A 25,829-nucleotide genomic window follows, 5' to 3' on the forward strand; every position below is an offset into this window, starting at 1 on the left:
CAAAGAAGGTGCCTCCTGAATATTAAAACCCGGCCAATCAATGGGGGGAACCAGACAAGAGGACTCATTTTGGCAGGGTGGGCCGTTGTACCACGATTTTCATAGACTTATGAGAAAACGCTAGGATTTTTATTTATTTAACATTTTTTGCCACTAGGGAAAGCATAGAAATGACCAAATGAGCCACCATGGAGCACAAATAACACGGGGGGGTATGTCAGGCCCTGTGCGGAGAGACAGTTGTCAAGCTTGCAATAAATGTTTTTTTTTGTGCTTTTTATATGAAATATTTAAAATGGGGTAAATGGATCGTTTTCCATTTACTTTAAATTTTTACGTCATCAGAATATGCCGCAAAGAACAATCGCAAAAGAAACTGAAATCCGTAACAGCTGTTACCGTTTGAATTTCTTCTTACGGAAGTTTTTAAAGAGTTACTCTTTGTTTCATTGTCTTTATTCTCCTTTACACCACCGATCCGCTTTTGCTTTTGCGAAGCCGTCCTCCAGCCAGGTCATACAGTGACACGGTATATGGATGCGCTGAAGAGGGGCTGGCGTCTTGGACTGAAGAGCAGTTTGAGAAGCGTTTGATTTGGGGAATTATACCCTGAGCTGGGAAAGGCTTTTCGGTTTATGGACCCCTCACAGGATTTCCGCCTTGCCGTGGAGGACAGATGGGTCAGACAGGCAGGTTTTGGGGAGGAGATGTCCCGAGGTGACTTGACACGGCAGGGGGCCGCTGTGTTGGTTATTTCCGAATAGTACCCCTGCATGGTAAAAACAATGCTTGGCTCGCCCCCTGCACGTGCATCGCCTCCTCTTTCTCGCATTTTCAGGAGGAATTCTTAAATGAAGGTAAAACTCCACAGGACTCAGAGCCTTTAGTCATTTTTACAAGACTTCTCGGCCTCCTGCGGGGAGGGATAACTTGCCCCAGGAGGAACATAGCAGCAGGGCCTGTGATTCCTTTCCATGCTTCCCGTGTTCTATATGTTTATAAACACGGAAGACGTCTAGAGCTGCCCGATAACGGTCTGAGGGCCGGAAACGAAACATGCGCTTCGAAGCATTGTACAAACCGAACCCCTCGCTCCCTGTCCTGTGTCATTCCTGCCCAGCCGGCTTCTTGTTTAACACATCGCAGTCACAATATACCTGCTGGACCTAAGCAGAGCTACAACCGCACGACCACAACTTAGGGACAGGGGTCCCAAAACCAACTTTTCCTTTACTCACTTTCCCCAGGACCATGGCTGCTCCTAACGGGTTTCCATTGAAGGCTCATACCCGTGTCGGTGTAATGATGAAGATGCGTGACCGGTTACACTGTATACAGCAGTAAAGAGGGACTTTCTCTTAGTGCTCAGTTTCATTTCGTGAGCCAATGTAAAAAAGGAAAGTGATACTCATTCACAACCGATGACACAATGTGACCCACACCGGAGTTCGTACGTCACCGGCTCTCACACACGGAGCTTGGCCCGGCCCCGAGGCCGGGCAGCCGGCACAGAACTGGAAGGTGGTGGAGAGAATGGGACAAATTTCTGATTCGTAACACCCCGAGAACATGTTTATTGTCATTGTTTAAGTGCAAATGTATAAATACGGCAAAGTGAAGATTCCAGGCAGGGGCTGATGGAAAGCAGAAAATAAGAAATTTTCTGGCCGTAAGTGGCGTAGGCTAATGGAGATTTTTGAGGCATTGGACCATGGACGTTACTTAGCTCAGTGATTACTGTGAAACTGGGCGAGAGCCTTATTTCTTAATTACTGTTACACATTATGTCAGCCTAACGCTCCCGGGCTCTCTCCCAGCTACTGACTTCGCCAAGAAATAAAAGGGACCTGGCTGATGGGCCATGAGCGGCCAGGCAGCATTTCAAGAATCCACAGAACTACATCTCCCATCATCCAGCTCATGGCCAACACAGAACTACAGCTCATAGCCAACATAGAACTACATCTTCCATCATCCAGCTCATGCCCAACACAGAACTACAGCTCCCATCATCCAGCTCATGGCCAACACAGAACTACAGCTCCCATCATCCAGCTCATGGCCAACACAGAACTACAGCTCATAGCCAACATAGAACTACATCTTCCATCATCCAGCTCATGCCCAACACAGAACTACAGCTCCCATCATCCAGCTCATGGCCAACACAGAACTACAGCTCCCATCATCCAGCTCATGGCCAACACAGAACTACAGCTCATAGCCAACATAGAACTACATCTTCCATCATCCAGCTCATGCCCAACACAGAACTACAGCTCCCATCATCCAGCTCATGCCCAACACAGAACTACATCTCCCATCATCCAGCTCATGGCCAACACAGAACTACATCTCCCATCATCCAGCTCATGGACAACACAGAACTACAACTCCCATCATCCAGCTCATGCCCAACACAGAACTACAGCTCCCATCATCCAGCTCATGCCCAACACAGAACTACATCTCCCATCATCCAGCTCATGCCCAACACAGAACTACATCTCCCATCATCCAGCTCATGCCCAAGATAGAACTATAAGACCTATCAGACAGCTCAAGCACCAGAAGAATGTCAGGAATCCAGCAGTTATTCCTGGTTGAGGGTTACTATTTGCTGGAGAATTACACATTTGGAGGAAAAAGGGAATTTGGACAGAATAAAAGCTAGATGTGCCGTGGAAAATCCCTGCTTTTAATAGATTATTCCGCAGCGAGTAACATGCGTTCCAGTGGAGGTGTGTGGAGGGAAGGGTGCTGCTCCCCGAAACCCTCCTCAGACGTTGGAACCATGACCAAGAGCGAGAAATGCGATGCCTCTGGAACTGGACCCGCTCCAGTCTCTCTGTGGGAGGAAAGTGGATGGTTTAAGGCTCACTGTATAAATTGCAAACAAATGGCCAGTATTCTGCCGCTCCACCGTTCCTTCCGCACAGACGCCTGCTGACGCCGTGATCCGTAGGACTGCTTCCTGTGTCCTATGGCCATTCTGTCATAATAGCTGGTGTATTTACTAAGGTAACATCATGAAATGATTTCATCGGATCTACGACGATTAGAAACATCCATGTAGACTGTGCAGCCATAGCAGACAGCCGTCTTCTAACGTAGCAAAAGGTCCGACTACCCCTTGCGTTATTGAGAAGCGGCAGAAATACGCGTGCGGCGTCGTAGTAAAACATATATAGTGGCGCACTTATAGTTCGGGAACTTATAACTCCCAGCATCCGCAGCCGGGAAGGCTCTCGTTCTCTAATGCCGTTAGTTGGCTGCACGTGTTGTGAAGCGCGTGGTCCTGAGATCTCACAAGAGTCCTCCTTTGGTTTGAATGTTAAAGGGCAGGGGAGCGAAGATATCTCGCTGACCCTGAGGCATTGAGAGAGTTAAGGTCAGGGTAACTGGTAGCAGGGTCCCTGCCCCGGGAATAATTCATTCCTTGTACAAGCGACACATTCCAAAATAGCCATTAAAAATAGATACTCCAAAAAAAGGCACTTTATACAATAAAAACCGAACTGGCATCCTCAGCTGCAGCCGTTCTTTCTGGCGGACACGTCCGTGTCATTTCTTTCTTATTATTACATTTTATTTCTAACGCGTCGACGTATTCAGCAGCGCTGGCCCAGGGGAGGGAGGGTGCAGCGTTCCCAATGGCCCAAATATATAATATCTGTATTCTTAGTATCTAGAAATAATCCAAGGAAACTGTGCTAATAACACGAGGAACCAATTCCAAATGCAAGCGCTCGTCTGCTCATTCAGGGCAAACAAATGTGTCTTCTGAAACAAGCACTTTTTTGGTTTAACCATTAAAATTCCAGAGGGTAGCTGAATGTATAATTTTATGCAAGGGGAGCCTACATCGATCAGGGAGACCGAAACAAATTGCACCCTACAAAAAATGGTTTGTGACGTAACCGCGTAACGTACAGCATTCCCCCCGCAGGGCAGGGCTGGGTATTTGCTTCTCACGGACCCTCTCTCTGAATCTATTCACAGAAATAAACCGTTTTCCGACCCCCACACTGCAGGGCTGTATAACTCAGGAATCCACCGCTTTCATCCCAGCTTCCCATTGGCTGGAACGTAAAGCTCCGTGTATATACCAAGAACGTTTGATATAATAGAAGAAGCTCCCTGTCCTGTTTTTTCACTCTGCCCACTCTTTTCTTCTGGACATGGTGGGGTTTGCGGATCTGTTCCCGTCCAGGTCATCTCTCTGGGGCTCCAGAATCTTTTGAAAGTGCTAAGTACTGGCTACAGGGGTCACAAGTCAGAGAAACCCCTTGAGGGAAGTTTGACTTTACTCATCCGTGAAATGGGGCGGGGGAGGGGAGAGGGGGCTCCTTTTTTGTGTTGTTTTTGCTTTTTTGATTACCACTTGACCTCCTACCCCACCCCTTTATACTGACTCCTACCGGGCATCTGGCCTTTACATCATGGACATAGAAGCATCGCATTAACCCTTTCGCCGTTCCGTTAACACGGCAGGGACTTGGTTACCGGATAATCAATACATATTCGTTTAATACAATAAATTGTGTAACTCTTTAAAAAGAAAAAACATGTTGGGAAATAATGCAAATAAACTACCTGTTGATTTTCTTTCTTTCAGTTTTTTTAAATATATATTTCCTTTATGGCAGATATTCTCTGATATTCCGCTTGCCTGGGAGTCCTGCATAAACCGTATAATCCGCCCCGTCTGAAAACGATTGCGGTGTCTTTAGTAGATATATAATGTGACGAGCACAGATCAGCCCTCCTTATTCTTATGGATTTTTCTCCTTTTATATAAAAAATAGATCATGAATACATGTAGACGGGATAACGTCATTAAATGGCACTTGTTAACGCGTGGTTCCCTCTAAGACACGTGGCTGGTAACTCTTATATACGGTATATGATCTCTTATATACTCAGCATCAGCCCGACTCAGTCCTAAAACGACCATGTACTGTGGGCTGTACATCGCACGCCTCTAATGGGTTAATAACTGCTTGAATTAAGGTGAGCACTACTCACTCCTAACGACCAAACACGAGCTTTAGGCTTCATTTAGAGAGATTACTCGTCTCTGTGTACAGACACTTTCTTATTTGCAGCATATGGTCTTAAAATCAAAGTGTTGGGGGGGGTAAAAACAACGACCCCAAATATTTATTCCTCCCACTGCAGATGTACATTAATGCAGGCAACGGAGAAAACGCTTCTCCTTTTAACGCGCTGGTGTCTGGCTTGATCGTGTCGCCAGAAAGAGCCCATTGAGGGGTATTCATGCATCTGCCTCGGGGGGACAATAGATCCAACTTTATATACTGGCCGGCCAGTTGCCCGAGCCTTTCACGGCCTTTGTTTTCTCTCCCTCTTAATAAACTTTTTAGGCGAGTTCATCAATTCGCTTGAATAGCTGATGGACTCATTTGTAAGGACTGGAAACAAAATCTGACAGGAGGGGGTTTCAGGGGGGGGCCGCGTTCCGCCATTAAACGCATTTTACGTTTACAAAGTTCTAAAAGAAAAATAAAATAACCGAAAAAATCTAAAAATATCAAAACGTTTCAATCTGGGTGTTTGTATATAATATATATGTGTGTGTGTGTGTGTATATATATATATATATATAAATATAGTTTTTATAATGTACAGAGGTCTAATTTTAAGCATCTGTTTTTTGTTTGTTTTTTTACTTACATTTTACATAAAATAAAGCATAGAAAAATTCACTGATATTTTTCCAATCAATAAATTAAGCAATAAAAAATAGTGACAATATAGTCGGTTTCTTGATCTTTAGCAGGAGGCTGAGAGTTTTTTGTGACGGCCTTGTAATAATTTGCCGTGGGCTCTGGGAATCTGTGGCCCCGGCGGACGGACGGGAGTTGGCGGCATCACTAAGCCTTGATTCCTGCGTCTCCCGAGTGGTCTCGTGCCGGGGTTAAACTTGTAATCACTGCTGACATGTTTGTGAGAGGAGAAAGTTCTCTTCACCTGAAGGGTCTGATAAGGAACAAGTCCCTTTAGAGTCCTGTCCCTCCGCCTGACCGCTTTCCAATTATTTATAGCAATTTATTACCGTTTGTATGTTTTTATCTTTATTGTTTATTTGTCCTTTGAAACATTGTATTTGTTTCCTGTGAAGATACATAAGGAGTTACAATCGCTGGACCGTGTGAGTATCTTAAAACCAAATAAAATCTTCATAACAAACAGGGAGGTCTTTTCGGTTTTACCTAAATTAAGTATTTTATACAAGTAAATAATTACCGAGAGCGTGGAAAGAATAAGGGTGTAAAATGCACTGCGCGGTGATATATAGACTGAGGTAATGTGGTGGGATATAGGGATATGTGGTGTCCCTGAAACGTTTCACGCTGGGGACACAGAGATTTCGTCTTGGTGTATATTAGGCGTCCGTACGCCGTGCCACGTTAGGATCGCTCGCGGGCCGCTGTGTACCCTGCTTTATGTCCCTTAAAGGTATAGAGCTCTGCGGAGCTAGCCATAGGAAGAGAGAAAGCGAATTTGGTAAAGACGCTACCCCAAGAAGAGACCTGGATAGTCTGGAAAGCTTGCAATCCATTATAAAGGGATCGTTTTTACCAAATGCATAGAAAGAACGCGATTCACCCGGCACATTCCAACCTCTTTCTACAGGAGCGTAATACAGTTTAATCTCTTATGAAAGTATATAGTGCGGCTTTGGCCTTTATTTAGCCGGGGTCAGTTTTTGGAGGGCAGCCTTTATGGCTGGAAGGAGTTTTGCGAAATGTCCCTCTTTGTAAAGAAGCTTTGCGGGCAGAGTCGGGGGTCAGGCTGAGACAGGGATTCTGTGCATGAACTCTGAACGCCTGTGATCAGGGGTTCTCCATTTTCAATTTCTATACTTCCTAGGTCTGGCTATTGTTCCCCTCCCAGGCAGCTGCCGGTGCTAATCTTTTGGCTATTTTCTCTCAGAATGAAGGAATATGTACACCCCAGAGTGCTGGATATTAGCAGTGCCAGTGGGGTAAGGTGACCACTGAGATCAGGCGACAAACACTGGCGAAGCGCTTCATTGAACTCAGTTGGACTCTGTGCGCTCAGGTAGATCCAAGTCACAAATCCTAACATGCATTAAGTTATGAAAATCAAAAAGAAAACAAGGTGACCGGTACCCGCCGCCGGGTCACGCTGCCTCTCACCTCGGCTAAAGGTTAAACTGCTGTTTGACCCCAACCACTGCGTTTAATAGCAGCGATAATCCAAAGGGGCAGATTTATAGCTCGGGTCCATTTAACCTGCGGAAGGACCCCTGACACAACACAGAATCCCAATTATAATTCTAAAACTATAAAGCAAACTCTGCTGGGGAAGCCCGCAGTGCGCTGAACGACTTCTATTACTCCTGGTAATAATAATACAACTTAGAATTTTAATGAAATTGGGGGGAAAAATGAATTTTTTTTTTTGTGTTTTCCTTGAATTGAATGGCTCAAAGCAGTCTCTGATTAAACTGGGTGTATGGAAAACCGCACGGACCTAGGTAATAGCCTCCAAGCAGATAAAGCAAGGATCAGCCTCCCAGCAGAGAAGAGCTAGCATCATTATGACGGCAAGTGGGGTTTTCATTATCATTTTGTATGTAATATCCTTTCAAATGTTCTAAATAAATTCAGGGTCTTAATTTTCGTAAAATTGTGCTGATTTGATATTAGTAGAAATGAGTCAGTCTGTCCATAGGAGCTCCGTGGCAGCTATGAGTCCCGTCCTGTGTGCCGTGGCTGGGCCGGAGCGGGAAATGCTAAATATTTAGCATGAGATTCCTGGACATTAGCGGCTCCCGGCTCTGCTATGTGAGTCCGGCCCCAGCCAACAACAAGTGCTTATCAGACGCGCAGAGGCCTTTATGTCTTTGCTTAGGTGTTAATCCTTTAACAATCGAGTTATCTGAGCGCTGGGGCCTCTTCCCTTCTCTTATTTACACCTAATTAGAACTTTGAAATGTCACTTCCCCTCATTCACTTCATTCACTTCATTCCCCGCAGCCGCAGACAGGTTAAATCCCTCGCCTTGTGAAGCTTTCTCTGTCCTCCCTCTCATGCCAAAGATAATTAAAGTGTTTCAGAGTCGTGTCCTGTAATCTCTGCTGCGTCCAGGTGGCCGCTGTTTGGTGAGTCAGGTAAAGGTGGAACAACCAGGGAGCCGGCTCATGTTTCCCAGCTTCGCCCCCGGCATCAGACTGTCACCGAGACACGTGGACCGGAAGCGGTTATAAAGGGAAGGTTGTGGTATACTGAATATCTGTATAACAATAACAATAACAATATATCGCGTGTTTAAAACAAACGGATATTGAGAGCTTCTGCACTGTTCAGTATTTTACGAGAGGCCGCCCGCGGAGTAGGGCATCAAACCCTCTCATCATGAGCTCGTCGTACAGGATTTGCCGGTTCTGGACTGGGTTTTGAGTCCGGAACCGGCAATATTTTATCAGCCTAAGAAAAATGCGTGTGTTTCTTGGACCACACAGTAAATAATTTCTCCAAACAATGATAAGAAATACTCCGTATGAATACATTGAAACTGTAACCAACAGGCAAAAGAAGCAGGATGTCACCCGGGGGCCGCCCCGGACGCAGGTTGCCATAGGAAGCAGAAATAGACTTTATCCCACCTGCCGGACCACCAGAGACCAGAGTAGAATCGTTTAGAGGGACGTTAAAGTATGGAGGAGATTTCCCTGCATCGATTCCTCGTGGATGTTTCTGAGATAATAGGTTCTGTGACGCCTCGTAGGACCCGCGCAGGTTTTACCCGCGCAGGTTTTACCCGCACAAAAGCATATTTTAGCCCGTAAAGCACAGAATGGAAACTAATGAAGCTCAGAACAAATAGTCCGGTGAGGAGTAGCCGGAGAGTCACAAGAAACCCTGATCCGATCCGCTACAGATTATTGACTCGCCAAATGAATCAACCTCCGTTTTTTTTACCGGGATAAATCCCATGAAAACGTGAGATATTCAGACTTAATAGCGAAATAACAAATACTGAAGTTCCTAGAAAATGCAGTCATTGGAGGGATTCTGACTCGGCGTCTCTCTGCGTTTAACGCTTTTCCGCCGGACCCCGAGGCGGATACCAAGCGCCCCGTTGTTTGTTTACGACACTTCTTCCTATGATAGTTACTGAGAGCGGAGTTTGAAGTCTTCGCTGGCTTTTGAGCTCTGTAAAGAAGAGCCCTCCGCGTACGGGACGTCTCATCCCCTAATGAGTTTTTCTCTGTGGGTTTAATCTCGGGGAGGAATGTTGTGGCTGATACACACTAATCTGGTTTAAACAGTCGTCCCCCGAAAAGGAGGGGTCTTCAGGGAAGCAGAAAAGGGAGAAAGAATCTGATACAGGTTATAATGCTCGGGACGCATTAACTTTCAAAGGGGCAATTCAGCCATATTGTAAAAGGCATTCTTCTCGCTGGATGAGACCCAGCGGGAGAGGGCAGGACGGCTCCTTTACCGCGATGATCTAACCAGCCGGGCCGTGTGTGCAGGGAGACCGGGTTATTCCAGCCGTACACGTTTGGGAAGCTGCACTTAATTGAATTAATTCCCCGGTTAGAGGAAGGCAGCTCAGATCCGCTAACAAGGGGCATCGTGCACCAAGCTGCCGGCCCGGCTACCCGTACCGACTCACAGACGTGCCGCAGGCTGTGCGTGATGGGATTTGGAGTACACACCTTGGAAGGCAAACGTGTCACCCTGAGCATTAATTTAGATCAATGCAGTAAAAAGGTCTGTTTCTAAGTGAATAAACCGAATTAACCCCAATGCGGCCGGTTATCAAACGACTAGTAAATAAAGGTCATTCGTGCTTTTGAAGCCGAGTTCTCTGCATGAATTTATAAAGTGCAAATGACGCTTTGCATTGGGGGCTGTGGTGACTTTTACTAACTTTACCTCCTGTGCTCGGTGTAACCCGTGTGATTGTTTCATGAATAATGTGCAGTTTATTGCGATGTAAGGAAGCTGTATTATTCATACGACACTCACTGACCCCAACTTCAATGTTACAGTGAGATACGAAACTGCAACCAGTTCTGGATACAAAGAGCGGACGCGTAATTCCCAATACTCTCTCTCCCCTCTCTCTCCTCTCTCCCCCCCTCTCTCTCCTCTCTATCTCTCTCTCTCTCTCTCTATATATATATATATATATGTGTGAAATTGCGCAGGCCTGGCAGGTGCACAGAGTTTGTGGCATTTCGGGTGGAAGTTGCTCTTTTTGCCACATGACTTGGGGGCTGTTCCTAATGTTTGCTCTGACACCACAAGTCGCTGGTTAGAAGACGCTCCGTGCACACAGACCCAAATGCGCTGCTCCCCTCCCGCTTGGCTTCTGGGAATAATGGGGGTCTTTTGTTGTGTAATCAGGCCCCTGATGGGCTAGGAGACAGATACAGATTCTTGGCATTTGTCGGGTGAAATGAAAGCCGGATTAGCCAGAGACCGCTGCACACTCCATGGCAAAAGCAAGACAGCTATGTCCCCATTCAGAGTCCCATTCTGGTCTGCTTACTCTCTCTTTAAGATGTTTGTATTCCTAAAGTGCCTATTGAGGCTTTCGAATATGGAGCAAGCTGTAAAGGCATCACTTCAAAGAAAAGGCAGGGACCAGAGGAGTTTATTAAAGTGGAAAAGAGGCGGTCAACTAGTCTCAGGCCAGATAGATGGATAGAGAGAGAAAGAGAGATAAATAGAGAGATCCCTTTACTTACAAAGATTCACAAACAATGCAGGGCTTTTTTGTAAATTGTGTTTACGAAACAGACCTATTCTGCTACAAAACCCGCTGGATTTAGCCCATTTATATCACAAGAACGTAACCGGATGCATCTTATGCCCACAGCAGACACCGCGCTCTGCGGGGGCAACCATGGCCGGTTTATTGGTACAGAGGCCATTACTTTACTATTTATAAGACTAGGATGCATTTTGGGGAAAATGTTCTAAAAGTGGAGCAGTCGCCATGGAAACCTGTGCAATGTTTTGCTGATAGGGCAGCCCTTTTTAAATATGGCTATAAATGATTGTTTTAGCCGCTGCTTGGCACTGGGATTAATCAGCCAATGGGAATTGGCGAGGGAGGCAGGGTAACGAACGTATACTCAGGAGTTATCTATCAGTCTCCGCAGGCTACTTGTCATATAAGTGACATCATCTAATTGCCGGGGAAATTGCGTATTTATTATGTTCGAATAGGGCACCCGTAACAGAGCACGCCGCACCGCATGCGCTGCTCAACTCCAGGCAGCTCCCTGTATGATCTACAGAGCCCCCATAAAGCTTCCCCGAGCCACGGACCCGAGCGCAGAGTCCGGGAACACGGACCCGAGCGCAGAGTCCGGGGCCACGGACCCGAGCGCAGAGTCCGGGGCCACGGACCCGAGCGCAGAGTCCGGGGCCACGGACCCGAGCGCAGAGTCCGGGGCCACGGACCCGAGCGCAGAGTCCGGGGCCACGGACCCGAGCGCAGAGTCGGGGGCCACGGACCCGAGCGCAGAGTCGGGGGCCACGGACCCGAGCGCAGAGTCGGGGGCCACGGACCCGAGCGCAGAGTCGGGGGCCACGGACCCGAGCGCAGAGTCGGGGGCCACGGACCCGAGCGCAGAGTCGGGGGCCACGGACCCGAGCGCAGAGTCGGGGGCCACGGACCCGAGCGCAGAGTCGGGGGCCACGGACCCGAGCGCAGAGTCCGGGGCCACGGACCCGAGCGCAGAGTCCGGGGCCACGGACCCGAGCGCAGAGTCCGGGGCCACGGACCCGAGCGCAGAGTCCGGGGCCACGGACCCGAGCGCAGAGTCCGGGGCCACGGACCCGAGCGCAGAGTCCGGGGCCACGGACCCGAGCGCAGAGTCCGGGGCCACGGACCCGAGCGCAGAGTCCGGGGCCACGGACCCGAGCGCAGAGTCGGGGGCCACGGACCCGAGCGCAGAGTCGGGGGCCACGGACCCGAGCGCAGAGTCGGGGGCCACGGACCCGAGCGCAGAGTCCGGGGCCACGGACCCGAGCGCAGAGTCCGGGGCCACGGACCCGAGCGCAGAGTCCGGGGCCACGGACCCGAGCGCAGAGTCCGGGGCCACGGACCCGAGCGCAGAGTCCGGGGCCACGGACCCGAGCGCAGAGTCCGGGGCCACAGAGTCCGGGCCGAGGAATGTCCGGCTCCCTCTCATCTTTTCATGATAGAAAAAAGGAAGCCAGAATTGGATAGTAACCTTTCACCCAGACAACCCTCTGCCTGTGATTTGGGGTCAGGATTCATCTCCAGAGCTCCTTGCGGTGTCCGCTGCTAGAATAATCCCACCCAAAGACCCCTCGCTTGTGTATTTCAGGCTGACATTGGCACACAAAAGGTGTTGTGTACCTGGCTCTTTTCCCCATTTTACAACCAATTCACACCTTGATCACTCCAAGTAGAGTGCATGCTCGGAGTGTGGCTCCGGTTCCCAGTAATGGCTGGATGTGCGTTATAGGGCTTGTAGTAGATGCTATGTACCGGCACCCAGACCCGCTACTGACTTCTATCCAAGGACCCATCACCACGGTGTCATTTAATGACCCGGAACCCTAACGCAGAGCCCCTCGTTTCCATTCATGTGGGGGGGGGGGGATTTACGTACATCTCCCCACAATCTGCTACTGGATCGGGAGCAGTTCCCACTTACACAGCGATCCCCGGCACGGAGGAGGCAGAGCGCTTATCAGACCTGCTACTAGAAGACATTCAATAAAGAGTCCGACTCATAATAAGGATCAGCGGGGACGACGAGCAAAATCCCATCGCAGCAAGAAGACCCGAGCCGAGCGCAGGCTACAGAACGCCAGGCAGCCGCTGCCATTAAACGCGCGTCGCTTGGATGACAAAGTTAACTTTAAAGGATCTTTGCAATGGCCAGGTATCGGTGGCTTCAAGGCAGCTGGCGTGCGATTTAAAACCCGCACCATTTAAATTCCTATGAAAATTTGGATCGCTGTGAGGAGACAACTGAGGTTAATCCCAGTTTAATGCAATGTTGCAGTCACAGGACCGGGCTAGATGATTCTGTTATCTCTCCCCAACATTTGAGTCTCCCATATTTCACCCAGCCAAATGTGCTGAACAGAAGTGCAGATTGAGGCAATCCGAGAGCCTCAGGAAAATGTGTTATTAATATCTAAATAACTTCCAATACTGTCTCTAAATCTCCCCTTCACCATTCCAGATGAATTCGTTTGAAGTTTTCCCCTGCCTCATCTCTTCAATGTCTCTCCCTTTTTTTTTTCTTCTTTTTTATTTTTTTTTTTTGTAACCGGGCTTAATTCGAACGGGTAAATATCTTATTTCTGTAACCAAAGCCCACTCACACACAAGCCTGATTCGCAAAACCCTTCCAGTAATTTAAATAAGAGTTAAAAAACAGAGAGGCAGGATGAAGAACGGATGAGTTTCTGGGCTGCAAATATTTATTCTATGAAGGATCTGCGACCCATTAGACTTTATCTTTAATTACTAAACGCTAAAAATGACACGTTTACAAAGAAAATCCCATGCGCATCACCTTATTGCGTCATAACAGATAAAATAGGGACGTTTTGGGGCTGGGATGGAATAATTTAGCGGGAATTAATGAATTAATGGTACTTGGAGTCCGATTCCTGTCCCGTCCGGATAAACGTCTTTAGTAAAAAGTTTTAGCAGATGTATTTATTCCCGTGGCGGCCGTATGGCGTTCCGTTCTAATATTATTACCTATTAACATGTTACATGTGAGTGACTTGGATGCTTTGGGATAAATCAGCTCGAAGTAGCTTGTTAACAAATCCCAAAAGGGCCATCGAATTCATGGTCTGTAAAACCTAGAGGGCTTCGTGTGATCGTCAGTCCTAACGCTGTGCCCGGGACATTGAAACATTTATTGCACGTGAAATATATACGAGAGCTTTATTTCGCTACACCCAATAGCCAAACACCAGGCCAACACGCGGAAGACACGCCACGCCGCGCCACGCCACGCCGCGCCACGCCACGCCGCGCCAAACCCAGACGGGGGCCGCCTGCAGTTATAACGCTAATAGCGTCCTGCGTGTTTTACTGATATTATCCCCAAACCAAGTTTCAATAAATCCATGTTGGGAATTGATGAGCAATAAGGGAGGAGGTGCAGAAACATGGGGCCTGATCTTCCGACAGTCTTTCGGCCCGTCTGGTCACCTGTCTTTTAAACCTTAATCAGTCGTTGGTCTCGTCTTAGATTCAGGAGCCGTATGTCTATCCCATGCATGTTTAATCCCCTCACTGTATTACCCTCTACCACTTCTGTTGGGAGGCAGTTCCACTTATCTACCACCATCTTAGGAAAGTCATATTATGTATATGGTGACCCATTTTCATCTACAATGGTACCCGATTTAACAGACACAACGAGGGTCTCTGCTGATTTCGGAATGCTGCTTTCCCAAATTATTTTCTTGGCATTGGGCCGCACTGATTATACGTTCAATGCATTGAGATGCCCCTCTGCCAGTTATATAAGTTATATCTAGCCTGTGTGCCGGAGGTTGCCATCCTAGGTGGTCCCGGGGTCTGTCTCGCGCCTGGATACCCTCACTGTAAGTAAGCACCGTCTAAACGTATTTACTGTCGGTAAAAGAAACCAACAAACAACAAACAAAAAAACAATAACATTTGAAAAACCTCTTATAACGGACTCCCCGTGTGGAAATAATTTACCCGGGGAATGGAATAACAGGACTGGTCAAAGGCTGCCTCCTCACAGATCCAGAATCACATCGTTACAAACCTGTCATTACCATCATTAAATTAACCCCTTAACAGCCAACGTGCCCAGTTTTTAGCATTTGGCCCAAGCTTTGCAGCTACTGCTTTAACACTTTGAGGGCCGCAAGGGTTCAATCGCTAGTTTTTAAGGGGGGGGGGTTGGTGCAGGTATATGGGATAACCTCCTTAGAAACAGATACAGAATGGGGGTGAGTGAGCTGCATTAACCCAGTGTGTGCCAGGGAGCTGTGCCAGTGCAGCTTTCTGCTCTTGTGCGCCTGGCTGCCCTCCCTGTGCCGTGTCCCCCCTCTCCAGCAGGGTTTATCTGCTGCCATGTGCTGGTTCCCAGAGGCCAGTGTCTGCCTTTGTAATTGTTATCTGTGCTCATTGTTGTGTTCATTTGTCTCTTCATTTTTAGTGGCATGTAAGCCCACAGAGTGCTGGGGAGAGGCCTGTCCCTCAGTATTTCCCCCCAGAGCCAGTCAATTGCCTGACACCCCCAAAATATTTTAAACCATCCCACTAAATCCCCGCAGCTTTCTGTTTGATTATACTGGGAGCCGTGGGTAATCCGTGGGTTTAATGAAGTGCCTGGTGCCTGCTATGTAAACATCTCAGTCTCTCTCAGGGAGAGGGACTTGTGTGTTTAATCCAGGCACAGGGCAGGTATGCCAGATCCTCACCCCTTACAGGTGGATGGGGGGGTAAGAGTGACACCTCTTTCTCCTTCAATCACCCCTCAGAGTCTAATTAAATGTGGCATCTCATTGGCCACACACTCACAGCTTACCCCAGCTCAGCAGACCCCATAAGTGGCTTTTGGGGCCAAAGTTAGTAGTCACCGGCTGATGAGTATTCCCAACAGCCTCCAGGCCTCCCATGTAAATACCCCTGGCCCCTTCCTCTCTGTCGGGGTAACCAAACCATAGGCATCAGCTGGCCAGCCAACATAGCACTTTTGAATTTTTTTATTTTGTTTTGGGGGGGGGGGTTGTTTCTATGTCAGAACAATAGCTTCCAAGCCGTCAAAGAGTTAATGCTTGTAGTGTAAAAGCCCCTGTCCGTCAGATCCTGGGGGATATTAAAAGATAGCCCCCCCTTATTAAATAAATAATATTTATTAGAATAATAAGAAGAATGTTATCATTTATAATATCAGTATTAATATACTATAATTATTAACAATAGTAATAATAATAATAATATAGTAATAATATTAGTAATAATTAATATTTTGTTTTACGATATCCTTTGACCAATAGAAACATGTAACACCGTATACACGGATAACGAAATTTCCCAATATACATTTATATAACGGAGAACGAAATGTACAACCATTTTAGCGATACAACTCCCGATAAATATATAACCTGCTGGTGAAATTTAGCGCCCCAAATGCACTTTGCGCCCCAGTCCAGCACTAAGGAAACCGGTTCAAATAACTCGAATTAACAGCGACAGATCGGTTAATATTTAGCAGCCCCGGCTCTCTAACGGAGTAACCGGCCTCGGGCGAGCTGGAGATAGCCGTTTAAAGATGAAAGGAGAGAAATAAAGAATGACTTTAATCTGTCGGAAAACCCTTTGGGGCCCCGGAGAAATGCCCGTGATTGCGGCAAATGCATCTCCTACTGGGCCACCGGCTATAACACTCTCCGCGGCATCGCTGCCTATTCAGCGCTCGGCGGTTTCTTTACCGGCGCTAATAACGGAGTGAGAGGAGACGGGAGCTCTGCGCGGCTGCAATAAAGGGGGATTTGGTTGGGGCTTCACACCCAAAAACACCAAAAAGTTTATTTATTTTAAAAACAAACTTTGGCTCTTTTTTTCGTTAACGTTGGAGGGATATCGTACGAAATAAACGGCGAATGTTACCGGATTTTCCGGAACCGTGTACGTTTACCGCACTTTAATTTTTCAAAGGAAAATAACATTTCAAATCTATATCTTACACGTTTTATTTGCTATATATTTATATATATTTATATATATATAATATATATATATATATATATATATATTATATATATATATATATAATTATATAATATATACATACACACACACACATATATATATATATATATATATATATATATATATATATATATATATATATATATATATATATATATATATAATATATACATACATGCTCTCGTATAATGTTACGGGTGTCGCATACACACGCGCAGTTTTATAAAATACACATTTTTAACATAATTACACAAAGTTTTTTTCCCCTTATTTACCTCTCATGCTCGGAACTAACTTCGGTAGAAAACAAATAAATCTTTTTCTCAAACAATTCAAAACGATAAAGAAAATTCGTGTTTATTTTACAGCTTTTAGACTCGGATAGAATTTAAAAATATGGGGAACATATTAGTAATTTTTATTTTTGATCACATTCCATAGTTTCAGGTTCCTTATTTTTATTTTTTCGTTTGTTAAAATGCAGACAGTGTAAATAAAGGACAATAAAATAAAACGAATAGTAATTCTTTTTTCTATGTGATTTATCCCTCGCCAATATTAACCCTCGTGAACTTTCCACTTGACGGATAAATGACACGCGGCGGGGGGCAGCAGTCATTTGGTGGCTCCGCTTTGATTAAAAGCTCGGATTGGGCTCAGATTCATTTCTCAAAAGAGAGAGATTTTCTCTTTCATTCAAACTGAAATTTCCCCTCCGACATAATGTTTTTAAACGTTCAACAAAATGCAGGAGTGGGGGCGATTTGGCGGAGGGGGCTTATGCCAAACATTGTGTGTGTATTTAAGGAATAAAAGTGTTCATTCGCTTAAAAAGAGGCTAAAATAATATAAAAAAGAAGATAGTCACACAATAGACCTGGTTTGAGGATGAACAATCCGAATTCCCAATATTCCCAGTATATAGTGAAACATTGTGGCCGGCTAGCAGCGGGGGGTTCCCCACAGCCGACCCCTTTTCTTCCTGCTTCTCAAGCCTTTGTGCAGGGGCAGGGGTTTGAATGGGAAAGATACCCCCTCCTTTGGTGCTGTGTTTTTTAGGGGGGTGACTTTCTCTTTAATAGTTTGCTTTGTGCCCCTCAATAGACAGGAGGCTTTTGTTGAGCCAAGTTCATCTTCAAGTTTGGGATAAAAGAGGGGAGTGGGGTTTGGAAAGAAGCCCCCAGTCCCCAGAGAAATGTTTGATTAGGTCATTGGGGTCTTTTTATCTGCCCCTAGAAGTGGCATCGAGGGCTTTTACGAAACACCTTTCTGGTCCAGAGGTTTAAACGACTCAATAGAGGTTCGGTGCCCCGGGGTAAGATGTTTGAACCTGTTATCCCTCTAAAAACCAGCCCAATAAAGGCTCGTCCCTGTGCCCCTGAAAATACTCCATTTTGTATTATATAGTATATTTTTTGCAACCTAATTATCCCAATAATTGGCAAAAATACGAGGAAACAACAATTCTAAGAAATAAAGGCTATTAGGATGTAAAATATCCATTAAATCCTTAACATTTTAATTTTAAAAAAAAATTCTTCTGCAAATATCTGATTATTTTTCTGTAAAAGTGCCATAAATGCCATTTAACGCGTTTAAACTGGGATCGGCACCGGAGAGAAGTTCGCCTAACTTTTATCTAATAATTTTCCTTTGGGGCAGTTAAATGAGCAGCACAGCTTGGGGCAATTCATTGTATAACGAGCCAGTCACCTGCATCGTGTGTCTCAGGGACCGTCACCTGTGCGGAATCTGGGGGACTGTCGCTCCCCACTGCCTGCTTTAATACATTCAATGTAATTCCCTTATCCAGTTCCTCATGATTATAGGAATATGTGACCCGGGGCCCTCCCAGTGTACGGGGCAGCCCCCAGGAACCCTGCCAGTGTACGGGACTGTCACCAGGAACACTGCCATTGTACGGGAGTGTCACCCGGAGCCCTGCCAGTGTCAGGGACTGTCACCCGGGGCCCTGCCAGTGTCGGGGACTGTCACCCGGGGCCCTGCCAGTGTCGGGGACTGTCACCCGGGGCCCTGCCAGTGTCGGGGACTGTCCCCCGGTGCCTTGCCAGTGTCGGGGACTGTCACCCGGTGCCTTGCCAGTGTCGGGGACTGTCACAGGGCCCAGCAGATCACAGTCCGGGAGTGTCACCCGGAGCCCTGCCAGTGTCAGGGACTGTCACCCGGAGCCCTGCCAGTGTCGGGGACTGTCACCCGGGGCCCTGCCAGTGTCGGGGACTGTCACCCTGGGCCCTCCCATTGTCAGGGACTGTCACCCGGGGCCCTCCCATTGTCAGGGACTGTCACCCGGGGCCCTGCCATTGTCAGGGACTGTCACAGGGCCCAGCAGATCACAGTCTCTAATTGGTATTGATAGCTGAGTTCGGGCTGCTGTCAGCTGTGCTTCCTAGGGACCGTTTAGAAGGCAAGTAAATGTGTTTAACAAATTAATTTAGCAGCAGACCTCGGGCCCCCAGCCTCCTATAAATAATTGATCAAGGGCTAAATTAGCCAGCGGGGCCCCAGTGCCCCTGACAGCAGACATTTCACACCCTGCGGGAAAGAAGCAGCTCCTCCATGATCTGTCACCCCTTCCCGTTTTAACCAGCCCCTGCCATCATAAAATCTACGCCCTTTCCATCTATCAAAAACACTTCATTAATATTAACAAAACTGCAATTAACTGCCCTTAATGTGCATCAGGGGCAATATCTGCCCAGTCCGGCAGTACACATCCAGAACAAGTGGCCCAAGCACAGCTCCTCCTCACAATCAACCAACGTTTTACCGCAGCTCCCATTCAGGGTGAAGCCTCTGCAGACATTTAAATTCCAAATGCAGGAGGGGTACATTGTCCCCATAACCCCCTTCCCTCCATTATTGTCCCCAATGCAATGACGCAGTTGTGTTGCCCACGTTTCGTCCTACCTTTGTCGCCGAGGATGCCATCAATGCTGTGTTTTGTCTTCTTGTCTCCTTCATCCTCCTTCTTGTCACAATCCTCATCATCCTCTTTCTTCCCGAACTTGATTCGCAGGACTCGGCTAATCGAACTCACTAAACCTCGGACATGAAAGGAACAGGAGGGGGTATAAATTGGACTGACAAGGGCAGGTGGACCCCCTCCTTGGGACTTCATACAGCAGCTAAAATGTCCCAGATCGTGATATTATCAGATGTATCTTTTAACCCTAAGGAATTCAGCGCTGTGAATTCCTTTGCAAATTCACGAATTGCGTCAAAATGACAGCAGAATGACGCGAATTTAAATGGCATTAAGGCTCATTAACACCAGAGTGGTCTATTGACAGCTCCTGAGTGTGTCCCCAAATTGATTGACTTTTAATTTCCAGGAATAACACCCTGCGGGAGCTGCATACCTCGGGAGGGCCCGATATTACCGGCAGTGAGTGAGTGAGTGAGTGTAGGGTACCCATCCATTTCGTAACAAGTTGTTAAGGTGGTAGAGTCCAGTTTTGGACAGGGTGCCAATGGCACAGATAGCTGCAGGGATAATGGGGTCTATTGCCAACTCTTGTACCCTGTGGCCAGCTTCCTCAGTCTGCCCCTTAGTGCCCCTTGTCCTGTGCTCACCTGAGGGCACAGAGCTGCGGTCGCAGTGTCCATCTTTGAGCAGCCTGTCCCGGATCTCCCAGCTGAACATCCCCGGGTTCTCCCTCTTGTACTCCTCAATCTTCTTCTCCACATCAGGAGTGGCCACCTGCTTTAATGGCCAAGAGAGGTGGGCAGCTTAGCCAAGGGCAGACTCAGATACAGCCATAGACAGACAAACCGGCACAAGTCATGGGCAGTGTGTTATATGTAATATATAATAATGTGTCCATGTACATACAGTGTGTTATTTGTAATATATAATATGTCCCTGTACACGCAGTGTGTTATTTATAATATATAATATGTCCCTGTACACACAGTGTGTTATATGTAATATATAATATGTCCCTGTACACACAGTGTTATATGTAATATATAATATGTCCCTGTACACACAGTGTGTTATTTATAATATATAATATGTCCCTGTACACACAGTGTGTTATATGTAATATATAATATGTCCCTGTACACACAGTGTTATATGTAATATATAATATGTCCCTGTACACACAGTGTGTTATATGTAATATATAATATGTCCCTGTACACACAGTGTGTTATATGTAATATATAATATGTCCCTGTACACACAGTGTGTTATATGTAATATATAATATGTCCCTGTACACACAGTGTTATATGTAATATATAATATGTCCCTGTACACACAGTGTGTTATATGTAATATATAATATGTCCCTGTACACACAGTGTTATATGTAATATATAATATGTCCCTGTACACACAGTGTGTTATATGTAATATATAATATGTCCCTGTACACACAGTGTGTTATATGTAATATATAATATGTCCCTGTACACACAGTGTTATATGTAATATATAATATGTCCCTGTACACACAGTGTGTTATATGTAATATATAATATGTCCCTGTACACACAGTGTGTTATATGTAATATATAATATGTCCCTGTACACACAGTGTTATATGTAATATATAATATGTCCCTGTACACACAGTGTGTTATATGTAATATATAATATGTCCCTGTACACACAGTGTGTTATATGTAATATATAATATGTCCCTGTACACACAGTGTTATATGTAATATATAATATGTCCCTGTACACACAGTGTTATATGTAATATATAATATGTCCCTGTACACGCAGTGTTATATGTAATATATAATATGTCCCTGTACACACAGTGTGTTATATGTAATATATAATATGTCCCTGTACACACAGTGTGTTATATGTAATATATAATATGTCCCTGTACACACAGTGTTATATGTAATATATAATATGTCCCTGTACACACAGTGTGTTATATGTAATATATAATATGTCCCTGTACACACAGTGTGTTATATGTAATATATAATATGTCCCTGTACACACAGTGTGTTATATGTAATATATAATATGTCCCTGTACACACAGTGTTATATGTAATATATAATATGTCCCTGTACACACAGTGTGTTATATGTAATATATAATATGTCCCTGTACACACAGTGTGTTATATGTAATATATAATATGTCCCTGTACACACAGTGTTATATGTAATATATAATATGTCCCTGTACACACAGTGTTATATGTAATATATAATATGTCCCTGTACACGCAGTGTGTTATTTATAATATATAATATGTCCCTGTACACACAGTGTGTTATATGTAATATATAATATGTCCCTGTACACACAGTGTGTTATATGTAATATATAATATGTCCCTGTACACACAGTGTGTTATTTGTAATATATAATATGTCCCTGTACACACAGTGTTATATGTAATATATAATATGTCCCTGTACACACAGTGTGTTATATGTAATATATAATATGTCCCTGTACACACAGTGTGTTATATGTAATATATAATATGTCCCTGTACACACAGTGTTATATGTAATATATAATATGTCCCTGTACACACAGTGTTATATGTACTATATAATATGTCCCTGTACACACAGTGTGTTATATGTAATATATAATATGTCCCTGTACACACAGTGTGTTATTTGTAACATTGTGTCCCTGTGCTGCCTGTCCCATTAGGCTGCCCCTGTGTGGTTTCACAATGCCAGTTACTCTGTGGGTAACAGTGTGCTATTGCCCCGGTCATGCCCAGTTCTATTGCCCTAATGCCCTACAGCTAGTGTCTGCCAGTGTAACCGGTACTCACCCTGGGCTTGCTGCCTCCGATGGCCCCTGGGCGGATGGAGCCGGTCTCCTGGTACCTGCACAGGATTTTGGACACGCACCCGTGGGACACCCTGAGCTGCCGGGAGATGACACAGGGCCGGATTCCGTGGTGGGCCATCTCCACTATCTTGTGGCGGATGTGGTTGGGTAGGGGTCTGCCATTGATGAAGACCCCACCGAGCTGGTTAACTCTTCCCTGGCCAAGGGGGGTGGACACTGCGATCACAAAACAGAGTCAGTCAATTCTTATGAGATTTCTGAGGGGAAAAACAAGCCTGCTGGCTTGTCTGTATATATATATATATATATATATATATATATATACATATATATGTATACACACATATACACACCGAGGGGCATTTATCAATAAGTATATTATTTATATTATTATAAATACATTTATAAATATATTATAACAGGAAAGTGGTTTAATATTAAAACTGAACACGGGGGTTAAATATTATTTCCCGTGAACTCTATTTAGGCTCAGTATCGGGGAAATAATTCTCAGTAACTTTTTGCACCGATAATCAAATTCAGTTAAATATTGCAAGGAAAAAAACTCTATTCAACCGTGCTGAGATACTCTACAAACACACGAGTGGGGAACTCTTTCGACATATTCGTTTTCTAAAAGTACACAAAAATAATAAATTTTAAACAAATGCGAAGCAGTTTAAATGTGACACTCTGTGTGAATAAACGCGAGAGCAGACATAATCAGACTGATATAAACACGCGAAGTGGACGAAACCCACACAGGAAATTACAGTTTTATGTAAAAAGCACAGTTAATGAAAGGGTAGTTTACAAGTTAACCGATTCCCGGGTGGGGATTAATAGACATTTATAGGAATATTCTAACCCATTAACCAATTTACATTCATAGAATTATTGCTTATTATAATTTATATTATTATTATTATTATCATCATTATGTATTATTGCTATATTATTATTTAGAATAACAAATATTAAATTATCAACAAAACTTTTACTTTTCTTTGCATATTTTTTTGGGAGCTTCTGGGCCAATTTAGGCTGGAAATGGTAACTTTGTGGCCCCCTCGTCCACGGCCCCACACAGTGACTGAGTGGCAGCGATGCCCCCATATCACCCGGAGCCCGGTTATCTCAGTAACGTCTCTCCGATTTTCTGCCCGTGCCGGTGGGGAGGCGGCGGCTGTCTAATCCGGGCAGAAATCTGCAATTTGTTTAATATCGTGTAATATAGATCTTACAGATTAGAGCGATTTTCCAGGCTGGCAGAGTGAATGTGTAATGGCGGAGGCAGGGGGAGAGGGCAGGGGATGGGGGTATTTGGGGATTTCATGCTAATTCGCTCTGTATCATTAGACCTAAGAGCTCACACTCAAGAGGCTCCCCGAATGCACGCACCGGGCTCTTTAATATTCCTGCTCATGTTGTGCAAATATCTCGTAATCCTTTGATCCGTCTCTTTGCTGTCTGTTTTACTTTCATTTGCTACAGAGAAGCACTCGACTAAATCCCCGCAGCCTGTGGGTTTTGCAGTTTTCGTGGCTTTTCGCAGTTTTATTCCACGCACTTGATCACGGATTGGATAAATCGGAGTTTTAATAAATGCATATGCTGTCTCGGGCTGTCTCATGCTCTCTTAGGCTGTCTTAGGCTGTCTCGGGCTATTATCTGTTCCTTGCTGCCCCCAAATCATGGGCCAGAGCAGACAGGACCCAGCTAGAGGCCCCCAGCTGCAGGGGCCCCTAATTAGCAGCTCAGCAAAGTGGCACCGACGTGGAGAAAGTCACAACACGATTAAGGCCAGTAAATACCCCCCTCACCCATTAAAGCCCCCCAGCTGGCAGATCCTATGCCCAGCTCTCCGCTCACTCCAGATCCTTGAATTCCTAAGGACGCTTTTTCCCAAACTTGTAAAATAATTGCTTTAAGTGAAATCCGAACACGCAGGGTGACAGCTGCCACACTAAAAATCAGAATAAAAACCCAGTGTGCGCGTCTGCAAAAATACTACAAACAATTCTATTAATAGATTTAGATTAATAAAAAAATATAAAAACAATCATAATAATAATAGAAAATATACGAAATAATAATTTAAAAATAATCGAATTCATGTATATTATTATTCACGTATATTGTAGCGATCATAAAAATTACGATTGTATTATGTTACATTGTGCATACATATAAATACACACAGACACCTATATAATATATATACAACACACATATATCATATATTTATATATAACACACATATATAATATATATAAATAAAACACACACACACATATATATATATAATATAATATATATATGTACACAAGCAAAATAACAAAATGCTGTCTAATTGTATTCGTGTTTTATTTAATATTTTACAAAATGTTTTCTTCTCTAATATTCTCTTCTTAATATTTGAAAAAAATGTATAGCGATTATAAAAGAAGAATAAGTTTCGGAAACTATTGCCGCTTCTGGTAAATAATGTAAAAGAAAAGCAGAGCGATGTGAGGGCTACTGGGGTCCCCTTGGTATCTGGGGGAGACCTACCTTCCAGGGGGAAGCCGGTGCGGGGGTAGTTCTGTCCGGGAGCTGGGCGCATCATTCTGGGCACACTGCCTGGCAGTCCTGCCATTCGCAGCTGGGCAGAGAATGCGGGTTCTGGGGTGAGGGACCCTCCAAAAAGCTGGCAGTCGGGTCCTGGGGGCGCAGGCAACACACAATCTGCTCCAGGAAGGACTGAGGGGCACAGGCTGCTGGCTCTCCGTTTGCCCGGGGTACCTGGGATGTGATGGGGGTGTTAGCTGGGGCAATTAGTGTCAGCTGGAAGGTTTGCAACTTGTTAAAGTGGCCAAGTTTGGCTCGGGGTAGGAGGAGTGAGTGGAGGCAGGGAGGCTGCGCTGGACTTTTATTCATGAAGAAGGAAGGGACTTGCTGACAGACGGGGGACCAATGGAAAAAAAGACTCCTTTGGGCCCAGACTGGGGGACTCAACATACAGATATATTTCATCTTCCAAATCCTGGCAAAGAGACGCGGAGGGGCTGCTGGCTGTACCTGGGCGCATTCTGCACGCTTTGCCACATTTACCCCTCTCCGGGTACACAGCACATGCTCTGGTTTTCCTCTTTTTGCGGCAGAAATGTCCCGGGTGTGATGTCACTTTGTGCCTCTGTCTGCCCGAATATTTCCTAATTCTGTTTGTTTTACTCGTCCCCAGACAGAAGATCTCAAG

General features: G+C 45.4%; 1 protein-coding gene across 2 annotated transcripts in view; it reads right to left on the reverse strand.

Moving 5' to 3' along the window:
* PAX7 (paired box 7) overlaps positions 1 to 25,450 on the reverse strand; it is a 48,111-nt gene extending 22,661 nt beyond the window's left edge. The window contains exons 1-4 of one of the 2 annotated variants that reach the window (XM_053451913.1): positions 25,145 to 25,450; positions 22,572 to 22,807; positions 20,371 to 20,500; positions 19,705 to 19,833 (exon numbers count right to left, since the gene is read on the reverse strand). In XM_053451913.1, the coding sequence (XP_053307888.1) occupies positions 19,705 to 19,833; positions 20,371 to 20,500; positions 22,572 to 22,807; positions 25,145 to 25,229 (580 nt within the window). In that variant the 5' untranslated portion in view covers positions 25,230 to 25,450. Of the gene's footprint in view, positions 1 to 19,704; positions 19,840 to 20,370; positions 20,501 to 22,571; positions 22,808 to 25,144 lie in introns of both variants that reach the window. The other variant, XM_053451911.1, reaches the window with a different exon arrangement.
* Between the last annotated feature and the right edge of the window lie 379 nt (positions 25,451 to 25,829).

This window comes from Spea bombifrons, chromosome 12 (genome assembly GCF_027358695.1).
Source record: "Spea bombifrons isolate aSpeBom1 chromosome 12, aSpeBom1.2.pri, whole genome shotgun sequence".
NCBI lineage: Eukaryota > Metazoa > Chordata > Amphibia > Anura > Pelobatidae > Spea > Spea bombifrons.